Source organism: Neophocaena asiaeorientalis, unplaced genomic scaffold, assembly GCF_003031525.2.
Source record: "Neophocaena asiaeorientalis asiaeorientalis breed wild unplaced genomic scaffold, Neophocaena_asiaeorientalis_V1.1 scaffold19, whole genome shotgun sequence".
NCBI classification, from domain to species: domain Eukaryota; kingdom Metazoa; phylum Chordata; class Mammalia; order Artiodactyla; family Phocoenidae; genus Neophocaena; species Neophocaena asiaeorientalis.
This window is the reverse complement of record NW_020173388.1, coordinates 7,606,698-7,623,259: the sequence shown is the minus strand read 5'-3', so window position 1 is coordinate 7,623,259 and position 16,562 is coordinate 7,606,698. Positions and strand designations below refer to the sequence as shown.

The following is a 16,562-nucleotide window of genomic DNA, read 5'->3' as shown; positions in this document are numbered from 1 at the left end:
AGAATTTCTTTTGGTGTATGAATGCTCCCAACATGTTCTTAAACAACAGAAAAACATGGAATGCCCAATTCAATGGAGAATCAACCGGCGAAAGCATTTCAATAGAGTGAGAGAATCACAATGTTTCTGTTCTACTATAAGTAAATTATTTTAAAGTACATTTGACATTTTAAAGGTGTACAAATTCAGATGTTTTTAGAAACTTGAAAACCCACACAGTGTTTAGGAAGTCGAAGGCTGTGAACTTCCCTCCTTATTTAACCCATGCTTTGTTTTGCATTCCTCACAGGTAAGTAGGCAGTGCCTAAAACAGAAGCAAAAATGTTGGTTTGTACTTTGACACTGGAAGCTCTAGTCTGAACACAATATTATTTAGAGATTTTTTTTTAAGTTTTAATTGATGTATAGCTAATTTACAATGTTGTGTTAGTTTCTGGTGTACAGTGGAGTGATTCAGTTATATGCATACATACGTTTATATATATTCTTTTTCATATTCTTTTCCATTATGGTTTATTACAGGCTATTGAATATAGTTCCCTGTGCTATACAGTAAGACCTTGTTGTTTATCTATTTTATATATAGTAGTGTGTATCTGTGAATCCCAAACTCCCAATTTATCCCCGCCCCCTTTCCCCTTTGGTAACCATAAATTTGTTTTCTATGTCTGTGAGTCTGTTTCTGTTTTGTAAATAAGTTCATTTGTATCATATTTTAGATTATTTAGAGGTATTTTCTATGCTAAAGTTCTCAAGCCTAATTTTTTTCAGGAATTATCAGAGCTGTGTCTTGGTTTCAGACTCCCCGAATTTCTCCACAAAAAGGCCATTAACGATTTTCCTGCCCAATGTTGTTTTCACCATGTTGTGCTGCATCTCAAACAGAATCCACTGTGACAAGTAAGGGCTCTTTAGAGAAATGTGTCCCCAACGCTAGTCTTATAATACCGTGGTAGAAATAGCTATTATTTACTGAGCTCTCACTGAGTGTCATGAACAATCATTTCTATTCCTTACACCATCCCATGAAAAAAATTCTGATCACCATATTATACAAATGAGAAAACTGAAGATTTGAGAGTTTAAGAAACTTGTCCGAGGTCACGCAGCTTAGTAAGTTAGCAGTTAGAACCCCCTTTGATCCCAGCGACTCTTAACAGCAGAGGTAATGCCACTTACTCCAGAGTCCTACTGCTTGTATCCCCTAATGAGAATCATGATTTATATTAACATAGTAAAGGCTCTGAGAAGTCCTGCAGTCAAGAGCCCTGGTTAAATTTGCGTAACCCCGTGACGGTAGAAGCTGTGTCTGCTGATCAAGGCATTCTTTAGAGACTTGTACAATGCTTTGAACATAGTAGGTACTTACTAAATGTTTGGTGAGCAAATGAAATAGGTAACCCAGATAAATCATAATTATTATTGAAGTTAAATAGCAACAACTCAAACTCTGAGGTTTTTTTCAACATATGAATGTTAAAAACTATTTTAATATTGTAAATGGTGAATGATCTTTCATTTACTTTTTAATAATTATCTTTATTATAATCCCTTAATCAAACAGAGTACAGGGCTTCCCTGGAGGCGCAGTGGTTAAGAATCCACCTGCCAATGCAGGGGACACAGGTTTGAGCCCTGGTCCGGGAAGATCCCACATGCCACGGAGCAACTAAGCCCGTGTGCCACAACTACTGAGCCCATGTGCCACAACTACTGAGCCTGTGCTCTACAGCCCACGAGCCACAACTACTGAGCCTGTGTGCCTAGAGCCCGTGCTCCGCAAAAAGAGAAGCTACCGCAATGAGAAGACCACGCACTGCAACGAAGAGTAGCCTCCGCCCGCCGCAACTAGAGAAAGCCCGTGCGCAGCAACAAAGACCCAACGCAGCCAAAAATAAATAAATATATTTATTTTAAAAACTCCAGAAAAGCAGAGTACAAACCTGTTATGCCCTGGACCAAAACCAGCCCCACGCAGCTGACCTTCAAAGGAATGGAATTTACTCTGGCATACTCTTATGTATGATGCCTTTCCAAGGCCAAATCCCAAGATACCAGCAACTGTAAGAGCAGGTTAGGAAAGATAAATAATTTAAAGGTTTGGAATCTTCTCCATTAATGGACTTCTAGAACTTTATTAACAGCAGTAATTCTTATATCAAAAGTACCCTGATGAATCAATGAACAAAATCTCTGGGAATGAAGTTCCCTATTAAAGAGCAGGATTGGGAACTGGAGACTTTTGATCTCCTCAGTTTTGAACTGGAGGTAGAAGGGCCGGGATAGAGCAAGCAAGGGTGATGTCCAGACAGGGGCAGCCAGAGGGAAGCGCAACTGGCAAACAAATCTCTGAAGCCATGGGGAGGGAGAGATGGGACTTGGGTTGTGGCTCTAGGTAGCCTCCAAATCACTGGGTAGGAGAGCCCCTTAATTTTCTTTATGGATCGGAGTATGGGGAGCTGCAGTCCATCTTGCGTGTCAGGGAGGAAGGTCACGAGGCAGAACCATGGAAGACATTTTCAACCTGCTATTCTTGCTAGGAATGAGGTTTCAGATCATAAACCGGAATATGTCCTCTGTGTACATAAAAGGTCTATGGATAACCAGTATAAGAAGGTGAAACCCTACGTTTACGGTAAATGTACTATCAGAAAGCCCTGATTTAAAAAAACTCTTCGTTTGTTATGTCCGTTATAGAAAATATTTGGAAAAGACTGGCCAAAAGAAGAAAATTAAAATCTCTCATGGAGCTATCATTCAGAGACTCTGCTGTCGATGTCCTCTTGTTATCATGCCAGGCCCTCCTAGTTCATGATTTAGAGAGGACTAAGGTGAAGTCCCTACTGCTCAGCTTTCCATCAGAAGGTATCGAACTAACTAAAAACTGCAAGGTGGCAAAAAATGGCGACTGGTTTTTCAGAGAGTCAATACAGGCAATTTGGTTAACCTGGACATTCCTATCTCCATTTGCTATAAACATCTTCTTTTTAAAAAATGAAACATTTTTTTGGCTTCTCCCGTTGCGGAGCACAGGCTCCGGACGCACAGGCTCAGCGGCCATGGCTCACGGGCCCAGCCACTCCGCAGCATGTGGGATCCCCCCGGACCAGGGCACGAACCCGTGTCCCCTGCGTCGGCAGGTGGACTCTCAACCACTGCGCCACCAGGGAAGCTCAAAAAATGAAACTTTTTTTTTTTCCTTCTATGACTTACGTGCAACTTTAGGCAATGATCCAAATCTTGGATTAGCTGCTAAATAACCTAAGAAGTAATGTATAAATGCATTATTATTTCATTTTATAACTTATTTAAATTTATAAAGTGTAAGAAGTCTTCAGGGTTTAAGATATACACAGATTCTTAATCTAAAGAGATCTTAAAAGATAATTCAAATCTTGATTGAATTTAACTCTCAAATAGTAGTCATTTTTGGCAAGTAACAAGTAATGGCTTTGATGTATAGAAAAAGAACATGAAACAGACAGTTCATGATGTATTTAAAGATATCAAGGCAAGGTGGAGATAACAACTTAGTTCTAAGCAATTAGTCATTGCCCCCTCCCCTTTTAAAGTAACTCAACACAGAGTTTCAATTTAGAGATTCACAGTATATATAATCACAATTTTATTTATTTTTGTTTGTTGTTTTTAAGATTTTTTAAATTAATTTTTATTGGAGTATAGTTGCTTATAATCACAATTTTAAAATGAAAGCATTTCCACCTATGGTGGGCAGAATAATGGATGTTCCTACAGATGTTCCCATCCCAATCCCTAGAAACTGTGAATACATTACCTTACACAACAAAAGGGAATTAGGGTGGAAAATGGAATTAAGGTGGCTAATCGGATGACTTTAAAATAGAGAGATTATCCTGGATTATTTGGGTGGGCCCAATGTAATCACGATGACCCCTGAACATGGAAAAAGGATTCAGAGACAGAACCAGACAGACGGCAGTATGGGAACTTGGCTCCACGTTGCTGGCTCTGCAGACAGAGGAAGGGACCATATGCCAAGGAATGTGGGTGGGTTCCAGAAGCTAGAAAGGGAAAGGAAGCCCTAGAGCCCCCAGAAAGGAATGCAGCCCTGCTGACACTTTGATTTCAGCTCAGAAAGACCCATTTTGGACTTCCGACCTTCAAGACTGCAAGCTAATAAATTTGTATTGTTTTCAGCCACTATGTTTGTGGAAATTTGTGGAAAAGTAATACACAACCTGGAAAAACATATTTGTACAGGGCTTCCCTGGTGGTGCAGTGGTTAAGAATCCGCCTGCCAATGCAGGGGACACGGGATCGAGCCCTGGTCCAGGAAGATCCCACATGCTGCAGAGCAACTAGGACTGTGCACCACAGCTACTGAGCCTGCGCTCTAGAGCGCATGAACCACAACTACTGAGCCCGTGTGCCACAACTACTGAGCCTGCGCGCCTAGAGGCCGTGCTCTGCAACAAGAGAAGCCACCACAATAAGAAGCCCGCGCAAGCAGCGAAGAGTAGCCCCTGCTCTCTGCAACTAGAGAAAGCCTGCGTGCAGCAACCAAGACCCAATGCAGCCATAAATAAATAAATAAATAAATATTTTTAAAAAAGAGAAAATAAAATAATTTTTAAAATATATATTTGTACAGATGTAAGAGATGGTAGATTTTGAGCAAGTAGTTTAATATTCATAAAACATAATCCCTATACATAGACATCATGGCCATATTTGTTTTTCTGTGTCAAAAATGTTCTGAAAAAGGCTTATCACTGACTAATATATTTACACAAAAAGACTATCTTCAAGTTATAAAAATGAAATCATATTTAATAAATCAACTTTAAAGACAACAATAATACTGACTGAAATGAGATTCTTCTAGATATATGACATGTGGTCTTTCAGACCCCAAAAGAGCTAAACATCTTCCCTCATGTTTGCTGGGTACAAGTACTCTCTAAAATCCTAGTAATCAGCAGTGTTCAGTATAATGGGCTTCCACAGGGTCAGGTGCCTTCTTGCTGTCTGGGGACTAAGCAATGCTTATAGGTTCTCTGGTTGGATAGAGTCGGGGAGAAAGAAGAGAGCAAGGAACGAGGAATAGAGGGGAACAATGGACAGTGCTAAGAGGCACGGAGAGGTTATGTGGGTGACGCAGGGCGGCCGTCAGTCCTCATGGTCTGCTGTACACGGGTGCCCCTCCTGAGGCAGACGTAGCCTCTCTCCAGGACAAATGGCTTGGTGTTCAGAGCTTGGGTGAATTTCAGCCCCAGTTACCTCTTCCCTGGAGCACCCTTGTGCAGGGAAGTATCTGTCTAACCATATACCAAGGCCCTAGGAGACACAGGGACTCTGGTACAGAGACAGGCACTGCAATAGTTTCCTGGGGCTGCCGTAATAAATTACTACAAACTCAGTGGTTTAAAACAACACAGATTTGGGACTTCCCTGGCAGACCAGTAGTTAAGACTCTACGCTTCCACTGTAGGGGGCACGGGTTTGATCTCTGGTCAGGGAACTAAGAACTCATGTAGCGCGGCCAAAAAAAACCCCAAAAAAACCCACACAAATTTAATACGTTACAGTTCTGGAGGTCAGCAGCTCAAAATGGGTCTCACTGGGTGTTTTAGTCCATTCGAGCTGCTATAACAAAATACCACAGATTGGGTGGCTTATAAAACAGCAGACATTTATTTCTCACTGTTCCGGATGCCAGAAGTCCAAGATCAGAGTGCTGGCATGGTCGACTCATTGTATCCTCACGTGGTGGAAGGGGCCAGGTACCTCTGTGGGGTCTCTTTTGTAAAAGCACTAACCCCCTTCATGAGGGCTCCACCCTCATGCCTTAATCACCTGCAAAGGCCTCACCTCCTAATAGCATCACCTTGGGCTTTAGAATTCCAATCTGTGAATTTGTGGTGGGCGGGGGAATACAAATATTCAGATCATAGTACAGGGCTACATCAAGGCATCAACAGAGCTGCAAGCCCTTCTGAAGGCTCTAAGGTTTCTTCCTTTCCAGCTTCTGGAGGCCACTCATTGCTTGGCTCATGGCCCCTTCCTCCATCTTCAAACTCAGGAATGTTGAGCTGACTCTTTCTCATGCTGCCATCTCTCTGGTTCTGTCTTCTGATCCACTCTCACTTTCAAGGACCCTTCTAATTATATTGGGCCCATCTGGATTAATGACCTTAATTCCAACTGCAAATTTAATTTCTCTTTGTCACGGTCACTCATTCCAGGAAATAGGACATCTATGGGAGGGAGAGCTGGGGACGTAGGCTAGAAACAGGCAAAAGCCCGCATAAATAAGTTCTTCACCAAAAAATAAATGCCAAGTACCAAAACCTGCCAGGAGGACCTCAGAAAACTGGATTCTCTTAAGTTAAACTATGTACCAAATACTGAGTCTTATCATGGTGGACCAGTCCTTGGGTGACAAGCACGCTTACAGGAGAAAAAAATGCAGAGCTGTAAAACAGAAACGCCCTTCAATATTGGTATTTGAAAACTTGGCCCCTCACCTAGAAGAATGAGGGAGAATTACTCTGAGTGTTTTCTCTTCCTGCTTTGGCAGTGAGATTTTAGTCATTTTTTATTTTACTAATTTGACAAATATTAAGCACCGCATGGAGAATTTTCGTGGGGTCTGCCCCAGGCACTCAACCTAATGCACAGCATTAATGTGACAAAACCTAGATCCCCTGCCACTCCGTCTCTGAGACCCACCATGCACCGGATTCTGACCACTACGTACAACACAGGCATCTTCACGTGTGTGTGCTGAGCTGGGGAATTTGGGAGTTTCCATTCGCTGTATATTTTGAAATTTTCAATCCTGCATGAAAGTTAAAAAAAGAGGACGATAAACTGCACACCCTATCTACTATAGTCCCCTGCTTTTGTCTTTTATGACATTTTGTCACACCATTTGGATACGTTTATTTTCTGAAGATTACTACATTCGAGGTAAACATGGGCCATGTTTAGAGATGATTTTTATCTCTAAACAGGCAAGTTAGTCCAGAAAAGGAAGTTTCTAGTTCTGTCAAAATGTGTCAATGTGCTTTCTTCCCAAAGCACAGAGAAGTGATAAAAAAAATTGGTTGCTATTTGATTTGTCTTGGTTGCTAGCTCTTCCTAGTAACCAAGACAAATCAAATAGCAACCAATTTTTCCACTCAGAGCTATCTACCTGATGGTAGGCAAATGGGTCATACTGAAATGTTAAACTACTAGGGCTTAAATAAATTACTCACTCAAAAGTTGTCAGAAAATTTCTAGCAGCACAATCAATAAGAAGTAATGAACAGTGAACATCAACTTCTAAGGAGTGTTACTTCCAAAAACAACTGATACTGGATTTGAATGATTTAAGAAATCAAAATGAGTATTTCAAAGTAAAATTATCCCTATGCCAGCAATATTGGGACTATATCTATAGGCTCTATTATGACATTTTCAAGTGACAAGTCACGAATTTTTAAAATTAAACGGGACTTTAATGCACAGCCTCAGTTCACACCCTTGTCTCATATAAAGCAGGCCCAGAAAGAGGAAGAGACTTGGCAGAAAAGGTTACTTCAAGACATTGTAAGGGAAGTATTAACAGAGTGCTGCCACTCTTCATTCATTCCACGAATATTTAATAGGTAATTTTTATATGTGAAGCCGTGTGCTTGGCTCTGGGAGGGAGCAATGAACCTGAACTTGATGAAGGTTATAGAGTCCAGTGGAATTGTGGAAAGTCTACTCTTTCAAGAAATTCTAAATAACACTCTTGGTACACATTCTCGGTCACATGAAAGGAAGTGTTAGGTGTGCATCACTTTTTTCTAAGGGGGGTAAACAGCTCCTAAATCAGATATTATCCCTGACCTTAAAAGGGTCTCAACATGGACTTAAATTCCAAGCAGCCTCAGGTATCAGTGTCTTCAGGGAATTATGCAAAGTCCCTGCCCCAAAATAAATCAATACCATAATTCTAATATGATATTAGGCAGTTTATTGCAGCAAAAACAGTGTTAACAAAGATTAAGAGGGATGCAACTACCTCTCTTCCAGAAACTTTCTTCTTGACATTCCCGGATAATCTTTGAAATCTCTGATTTGTGGATGTGCAGTTTTGATTTTGGACAAAACAACAGACTCTGCAAGGAAAGTTACGTGATGACTTGACTGAAATCATCAGAAGAGCATCTGCTCTGTCTTCCCTAGAGGAGGGCGAGGAGGTCTCTTCACTCTGGTCACACAGTGTGCGTTCTTTCCCGCTGCCAGCACTGAGCAATGGCCAGTTTCAGCCAGTGCTTTCCAGCTGTGAACGATGGATGGACTTAACCAAGAAAAGAATCACAGGTGGAGAAACAGAGTGATTCAGTGACTAGTGAGCATGAAGCAGATATCGGGTCAGAATGCATTACTGCTGAGGTCACATTTTCTTTCTTACTTCCAGTCTCTGTCTATGCAGTCCCTGTCCCTGCAATGACACTCACTCCCTTTGCCTACCTGGTCTTCTTAAGACCCAGTTCAAGATCTCCTCCTGGGTGAAGAGAGAGACTTCCCCTACAGCATAATATTTACACATCTGGGATCACACTCAGAGCAGTATTACAAGTTATCTATTTATAGATCTGTATTCCAATTTACCAATTTATACTTCTATAAGCATTTTTAGACCGTGAGAAACTATAGTCTAAAAAGCATCAGCAGACTGCTTTTTATTTTTCTACATACTTTACTTTTTATCTTAACAGTTTTTTTTTTAACACATTTATAAATGGTCTGCACATATCTGGGGGAACTATTGACATGGTTGACATTATTTTTATTAGTTCTACAGTACTTTTTTTTATCATGTTGATGTGCTACGATCTGGACTAACTCCCATCTTTTATCATCCTCCCCTTTTGTAGGTATGTATGTGGTTATTCAATTACTCTCACCCACATTCTCCATCCTCGTTCTCTGCCCATCACCGCCATTCTGGGTGTTTAATGTGGATCTTTTGTTTGTATATTATATGCTTGCAAAATGTTCATTGTTTTGGGCGCCTGCATTTTTAAATGTAAATGGCATTGTTTTATACATTTAGTTTTATTATTAAAAATGTTTTCAACTCAATTCTACACTTTTAAGATCTATCCATGTTGCTATATTTATCTAGTCCACTGTTTCTAACTGCGGCATGATTCTCCAGGACGCTTCTGAGTCCCCATCTCCAAATGTCCCCTTACAGACCCACATGAGAACGCTTTTCAGATATGTATCTAGAAGTAAAATACAGGGCATGCATATTCCAGTTGAACAAAGTCTTGCGAGAGTGCTCTCCCCAATGGCTACACCAGCATCCACTCCCAGCGTGTGAACATTCCTCTATATTCCTAAGAACCGCATAAGAGCTAGTTAAGCTGGATTCCAAGCAGGTTAGAGTAAAGAAAGGATTTTGTAACACTTGGCATTATCCAGTTTTCTAAAATTTAACAGTCTAATAGGTATAAAGCAATATTTTATTGTCTGATAACTAATGTGTTTGAGCATCTCTATGTAGTCTTCAGCCAGACTGTCCTTCTCTGTTGAGGCAATCCCTGCAACTAGACCTCTGTTGTAATCTTTTCTTGTTCAGTGACTCATTAATTTTTTATTGTGGTAAAATACACATAACATAATAGCCACCATTTTATACATTTTTTCAATCTCCCATACACTTTATTTTTTTTTTTCATTTTATATTGGAACATAGTTGTTTTACTATGTTGTGTTTAACCATTTTAAAGTATACAATTCACGGCATTCAGTATATTTACAACGTGTGCAGCCATCACCGCTATCTAGTTCCAGAGCTTTTTCATCACCCCAAAAGGAAATTCCATACCCAGTAAGGAGTCTGTCCTCGTTCCCTCCTCTCTCCAACTGCCTAGCAACCACTAATCTGCCTTTTGGGTTTGCCTATTCTGGGTATTTGGTACAAACAATATCATACAGCATGTGACCTTTCGTGGCTGGCTTCTTTTCCTTTGCATAATGTTTTCAAGATTCACCCACGTGGTAACATGTATCTGTATTTCATTTCTTTTTATGGCTCAATAATATTCCATTGTATGAATAGAACACATTTTGTTTCTCCATTCATCCACTGATGGACGTTTGGATTGTTTCCACCATTGGCTATTGTGAATAATGCTGCTGTGAACATTCCTGCATACGTGTTTGTTTTCAGGTCTGCTGGGCCACACTGCAACTCTACGTTTAACTTTTTGAGTTTTGCACGGGAGCTGTACCATTTTCTAATCCCACCAACAATGTAGGAGATTTCCAATTTTTCCACATCCTTGTCAACATTTGTTATTTTCTGTTTTGTTTCTTTTTTTTGGCTCCGCCATCTGGCTTACAGGATCTTAGTTCCCTGACCAGGGACTGAACCCACGTGTTTTGTTTCTTTTTTTTAAATTAGCACTTTAAATGTTTTTAATATAAATTATTCAATTTATTTAAACTAAATAAACTAAATTCTTTCTGTTTTTGACTGTGGTCATGCTAGTGATTGTGAAATGGTGGTTTTGATTTGTATTTCCTTAATGACTAATGACATTGAGCATCTTTTCATCTGAATATTGGCTATTTATATATCTTCTTCGGAGAAACACCTATTCAAGCCCTTTGCTCATTTTTCAATTGGGCTGTCTTTTTGTTATTGAGCTGTAAGAGCTTTTTATATACTCTGGATACTAGACCCTTTTCAGATACATGATTTGTAAATAATTTTTCCCATTCTGTGGGTGGTTCATTTGTTTCTTAGAAACAACTTTTATTTAATTTTTTCCTTAAGTCACACTGCTATTTCCTTGTTTGTGAATTACTTATGTAGGTCCTCTGCCATTCATCTCTTGGAGTTTTAGTGTTTTTCTTGTTGAGGTGCAGTTCCATGGCTTTTGAAGTTCACCTTGCTGATTTTGCAAATGTTCTTTTTTGACTCTTTGTTTGTAGTAGATGTCAATGTGAACGGTGATCACTATTTCCTGAGCACTCGCGCACAGGCCAGGCACTGTGCCAAGCACTTTACGTGCATGATGGTGACATGCAAGGATCCTGTGGCACCTGTGCCTTCAGAGCTCTACAAACAGCCCAAGCAGGCAACCTCCCTCTTCTTCCTCTACCACTCCCCATAGCACAGCACACGGAAGTGGTGGTCAGGGTGAGTCACAGTGACCAGGGAAGAATCTGGTCACCACTTACGTTAGCTCAACAAGCACTCTTCCTCATCCCGGTGTAAATATTTCTTCTTGGTTCTGCCTGTGGCTGTGGCAGAAATAAGCAACACCTCCCTCCCTCTCCTCCCGCGAAACACACACACATATACACATCCATGGGCAGGGACCCCAACTATCACAACTGCTGTGAGTCCCGCAGTCAAGACTGAAGCTCCTGCAGTGTCCCCAGGGAGCTCTGGTGAGCCTTTTCGGTAGAACCATAAATGTTTTATGGCTCTCCATTTCACAGAGGCAACTCGGGTGCCTAAATTCCTTATGATGTGATATCATTTGTCTATTTGCCTCTCCTAAACTTTGCTCCTTAAATATCATCTCCTCCATAACCCATTTTTAGCTTGAAAAGGCTGACTCCAGAGAACATGAACTCTACTATCCCATCACGACACTTTCTCTTTTCTTCACTTATGTGTCCCCGAAACAAACAGTATTCAATCTCAAGAAGTTGAAAAACTGTGTCCCTGTTAACACTGGGGTTCTCAATCTGATGCCTAATTTAGCAGTTAAGGACTCTGCCATCCCAAACAGGAACACCTGTCAGCAGCATATCCTTAGTATGATTAGCCTTGATAACAGAAATGAAAAAACATGCATTCTGTAGCATTCTGTGCGATTCAATTAAGAGTTTTGTTCTGGTAAAGGAAACCTCTTCAGTCACTGACAACCTATGGAAGACTTAGTTAAGCTGAATTCTACACAGGGAAGAGTAAAGAAAGGATTTTGTAAATAATTGAAAAGACTCCTTTTCAAGGCAGCCAAAAACACACTTTCCTTCCCCATTCTATTTTCCCTGAACCCATGCTACAAGGTGCCAGACAGAAAAAACTAAGATGACTGATCAAGGATGAGGTTTAAGGGAAGTCCTGTATGATGTTCCTCTTTAGATGGCAGACTTTCAAATTAGAAATATACCTGCTTGCTTGGTGGTGGCAAATGGGGACCTTTATCTTGGTTTTCATGCGTAGACACTGAAGCCATGATGACTTTGTCTGTGCTTCTCTTCTAGTTGAGTGGACTCAGCTTCCTCATTTGACCCGATGTCTAAGGAAAGTAGAAGAGAGTCACCATGCCGTGACTGAACATTTATGTCAACCGTAAAAACACCCTTAGGATCAACTCCCCTATTTGGTGACCTTATTTTCATTTTGTCATTCACCTTCATCTCCAGCCACCTGCAAACTCACTTTCTAATGCTCCTCCTCTACCAACACACACACATTAACTGACTAATGGTGACAGATCATAGGAAGAGTGGAGTGAGATGTCACCTGAGGCACAGTGAAATGTTTTATGAACTATAAACTGTCCTCAAAAAATTTCAATTCATTACAAGGTCATTAGCTACACAAATATTTACTGTCTATTATGTGCCAGGCCAAGGGATACAAAGGATAAGACAAAATCAGTGCTAAAGGAACTCACAGGGGAAGACAGACAAGTCAGCAGTTACACAACATGCAAAGGGCTTCCCTAGAGGCATGCACACGGTGCTAAGGAAGAAAGGCTTGTTCTCTCTGGTCAGGTCTGAAGACACCAAAGACCAAGATTCTTGAGCTTTCAAGAGGGTCTGTGGGGCTACTGGAACGTCATGCCGGCCTCTGCTACCACAGGCTCACCCTGCATTCCGTACCCCTCCCTCCCCCCTGGCCTGAGTGAGCCAGAGTCCCCGAATCAGCTGCTACTTTAAGCCCATCCTGTCCGAGCCAAGAACAGATGCCCTCAGGCGACCTACACGCAGAGGCGGGGCCAAATCCAAAGCTGAGCCCCGGGAGCTGTGCGAACAAAGAAGAGAAAGGGAAATCTCTCCCAGCAGCCTCAGGAGCAGTGGATTAAAGCTCCACAATCAACTTGATGTACCCTGCATCTGTGGAATAACTGAATAGACAACGAATCATCCCAAATTAAGGAGGTGGATTTTGGGGGCAACTGTAGACTTGGGGTTTGCTTTTTTCATCTAATTTGTCTCTGATTTTCTGTTTATCTTAGTTTAGTATTTAGAGTTCATTATCACTGGAAGATTTGTTTATTGATTTCGCTGCTCTCTTTTTTTTTAATATATATATATTTTCCTTTTTCTCTTTTTGTGTGTATGCGTATGCTTCTTTGTGTGAGTTTGTCTGCATAGATTTGCTTTTACCATTTGTCCTAGGGCTCTGTCTGTCCGTTTTTTTGTTTGTTGTTTTTATAGTGTATGCTTGTTATTGTTGGTGGATTTGCACTTTGGTTTGGTTGCTCTCTTCTTTCTTCTTTTTAATTACTTTTTAATTTTTAATAATTTTCTTTATTTTTTATTTTATTCTTTCTTTCTTTCTTTCTCTCTTTCAATCTTTCTTTCTTTCTCCCTTTTCTTCTGAGCCATGTGGCTGACCGGTGCTCTGGCCAGGTGTCAGGCCTGTGCCTCTGAGGTGGGAGAGCTGAGTTTGGGACATTGGTGCACCAGAGACCTCCAGGCTGCACACAATATCAAACGGTGAAAGCTCTCCAAGAGATCTCCATCTCAACGCTGACCCAGCTCCACTCAACAACCAGCAAACTACAGTGCTGGACGCCCTATGCCAAACAACTAGCAAGACAGGAACATAACCCCACCCATTAGAAGAGTCGCTGCCTAAAATCATAATAAGGCCACAGACACCCCAAAACACACCACCAGACATGGTCCGGCCCACCAGAAAGACAAGATCCAGCCTCATCCATCAGAACACAGGAACTAGTCCCCTCCACCAGGAAGCCTACACAACCCACTGAACCAACCTTAGCCACTGGGGACAGACACCAAACACAACGGGAACTACGAACCTGCAGCCTGCAAAACACAGTAAGATAAGCAAAATGAAAAGACAGAGAAACACACAGCAGATGAAGGAGCAAGGTAAAAACCCACGAGGACAAACAAATGAAGAGGAAATAGGCATTCTACCTGAAAAAGAATTCAGTGTAGTGATAGTAAAGATGATCCAAAATCTTGGAAATAGAATGGAGAAAATATAAGAAACATTTAACAAGGACCCAGAAGAACTAAAGAGCAACCAAACAATGATGAACACCATGATAAATGAAATTAAAAAGTCTCTAGAAGGAAACAGCAGAATAACTGAGGCAGAAAACAGATAGTGAGCTGGAAGATGAAATAGTGGAAATAACTACTGCAGAGCAGAATAACGAAAAAAGAATGAAATGAATTGAGGACAGTCTCAGAGACCTCTGGGACACCATTAAATGCAACAACATTCGAATTATAGGGGTCCCAGAAAAAGAAGAGAAAAAGAAAGGGACTGAGAAATTCTTGAAGAGGTTACAGTTGAAAACTTCCCAAAATAGTCAATCAAGTCCAGGAAGCACAGAGAGTCCCATACAGGATACATCCAAGGAGAAACACGCCAAGACACAGATTAATCAAACTATCAAAAATTAAATACAAAGAAAAAATATTAAAAGCAGCAAGGGAAAAACAACAAATAACATACAAGGGAATCCCCATAAAGTTAACAGCTGGTGTTTCAGCAGAAACTCTACAAGCCAGAAGGGAGTGGCAGGACATATTTAAAGTGATGAAAGGGAAAAACCTACAGCCAAGATTACTCTACCCAGCAAAGATCTCATTCAGATTCAATGGAGAAATTAAAACCTTTACAGACAAGCAAAAGCTAAGAGAATTCAGCACCACCAAACCAGCTCTACAACAAATGCTAAAGGAACTTCTCTAGGCAGGAAACACAAGACAAGTAAAAGACCTACAGTAACAAACCCAAAACAATTAAGAAAACGCTAATAGGAACATACATATTGATAACTACCTTAAATGTAAATGGATTAAATGCTCCAACCAAAAGACATAGACTGGTTGAATGGATACAAAAACAAGAGCCATATTTATGGTGTCTACGAGAGACCCACTTCAGACCTAGGGACACATACAGACTGAAAGTGAGGGGTGGAAAGAGATATTCCATGCAAATGGAAATCAAAAGAAAGCTGGAGTAGCAATTCTCACATCAGACAAAATAGACTTTAAAATAAAGACTATTACAAGAGACAAAGAAGGACACTACATAATGATCAAGGGATTAATCCAAGAAGAAGATATAACAATTGTAAATATTTATGCACCCCACATAGGAGCACCTCAATACATAAGGCAAATGCTAACAGCCATAAAAGGGGAAATTGAGAGTAACACAATCATAGTTGGGGACTTTAACACCCCACTGTCACCAATGGACAGATCACCCAAAATGAAAATAAATAAGGAAACACGAGCTTTAAATGATACATTAAACAAGATGGACTTAATTGATATTTATAGGACATTCCATCCAAACACAACAGAATACACTTTCTTCTCAAGTGCTCATGCAACATTCTCAAGGACGGATTATATCTTGGGTCACAAATCAAGCCTCGGTAAATATAAGAAAACTGAAATCATATGAAGTACCTTTTCCGACCACAAGGCTATGAGACTAGATATCAATTACAGGAAAAAATCTGTAAAAAATACAAACACATGGAGGCTGAACAATACACTACTTAATAAACAAGAGATCACTGAAGAAATCAAAGAGGAAATAAAAAAATACCTAGAAACAAACGACAATGAAAATATGATGATCCAAAACCTACGGGATACAGCAAGAGCAGTTCTAAGAGGGAAGTTTATAGCAATACAAGCCTATCTCAAGAAACAGGAAACATCTCAAATAAACAACCTAACCTTTCACCTAAAGCAATTAGAGAAAGAAGAACAAAAAAACCCCAAAGTTAACAGGAGGAAAGAAATCATAAAGATCAGATCAGAAATAAATGAAAAAGAAATGAAGGAAACAAGAGCAAAGATCAATAAAACTACAAGATGGTTCTTTGAGAAGATAAACAAAATTGATAAACCATTAGCCAGACTCATCAAGAAAAAAAGGGAGAAGACTCAAATCAATAGATTTAGAAATGAAAAAGGAGAAGTAACAACTGACACTGCAGAAATACAAAGGATCATGAGTATAAGTCACAGCAAGATCCTTTTTGACCCACCTCCTAGAGAAATGGAAATAAAAACAAAAATAAACAAATGGGACCTAATGGAACTTAAAAGCTTTTTCACAGCAAAGGAAACCATGCACAAGACGAAAAGACAACCCACAGAATGGGAGAAAATATTTGCAAGCGAAGCAACTGACAAAGGATTAAACTTCAAAATATACAAACAGCTCATGCAGCTGGGTATCAAAAAAAACAACCCAATCCAAAAATGGGCTGAAGACCTAAACAGACATTTCTCCAAAGAAGATATACAGATTGCCAACAAACACATGAAAG

At 40.3% G+C, this 16,562-nt stretch overlaps 1 protein-coding gene across 1 annotated transcript in view; it reads right to left on the bottom strand.

Moving 5' to 3' along the window:
* Nucleotides 1–222: 222 nt before the first annotated feature.
* The window catches only part of OCIAD2 (OCIA domain containing 2), an 18,111-nt gene continuing 1,771 nt past the window's right edge, over nucleotides 223–16,562 (bottom strand). The window contains exons 2-8 of the mRNA XM_024746734.1: nucleotides 12,162–12,290; nucleotides 8,036–8,135; nucleotides 7,481–7,484; nucleotides 6,403–6,456; nucleotides 3,214–3,263; nucleotides 1,944–2,061; nucleotides 223–304 (exon numbers count right to left, since the gene is read on the bottom strand). Of these exons, the coding sequence (XP_024602502.1) occupies nucleotides 223–304; nucleotides 1,944–2,061; nucleotides 3,214–3,263; nucleotides 6,403–6,456; nucleotides 7,481–7,484; nucleotides 8,036–8,135; nucleotides 12,162–12,227 (474 nt within the window). The 5' untranslated portion in view covers nucleotides 12,228–12,290. The remainder of the gene's footprint in view (nucleotides 305–1,943; nucleotides 2,062–3,213; nucleotides 3,264–6,402; nucleotides 6,457–7,480; nucleotides 7,485–8,035; nucleotides 8,136–12,161; nucleotides 12,291–16,562) is intronic.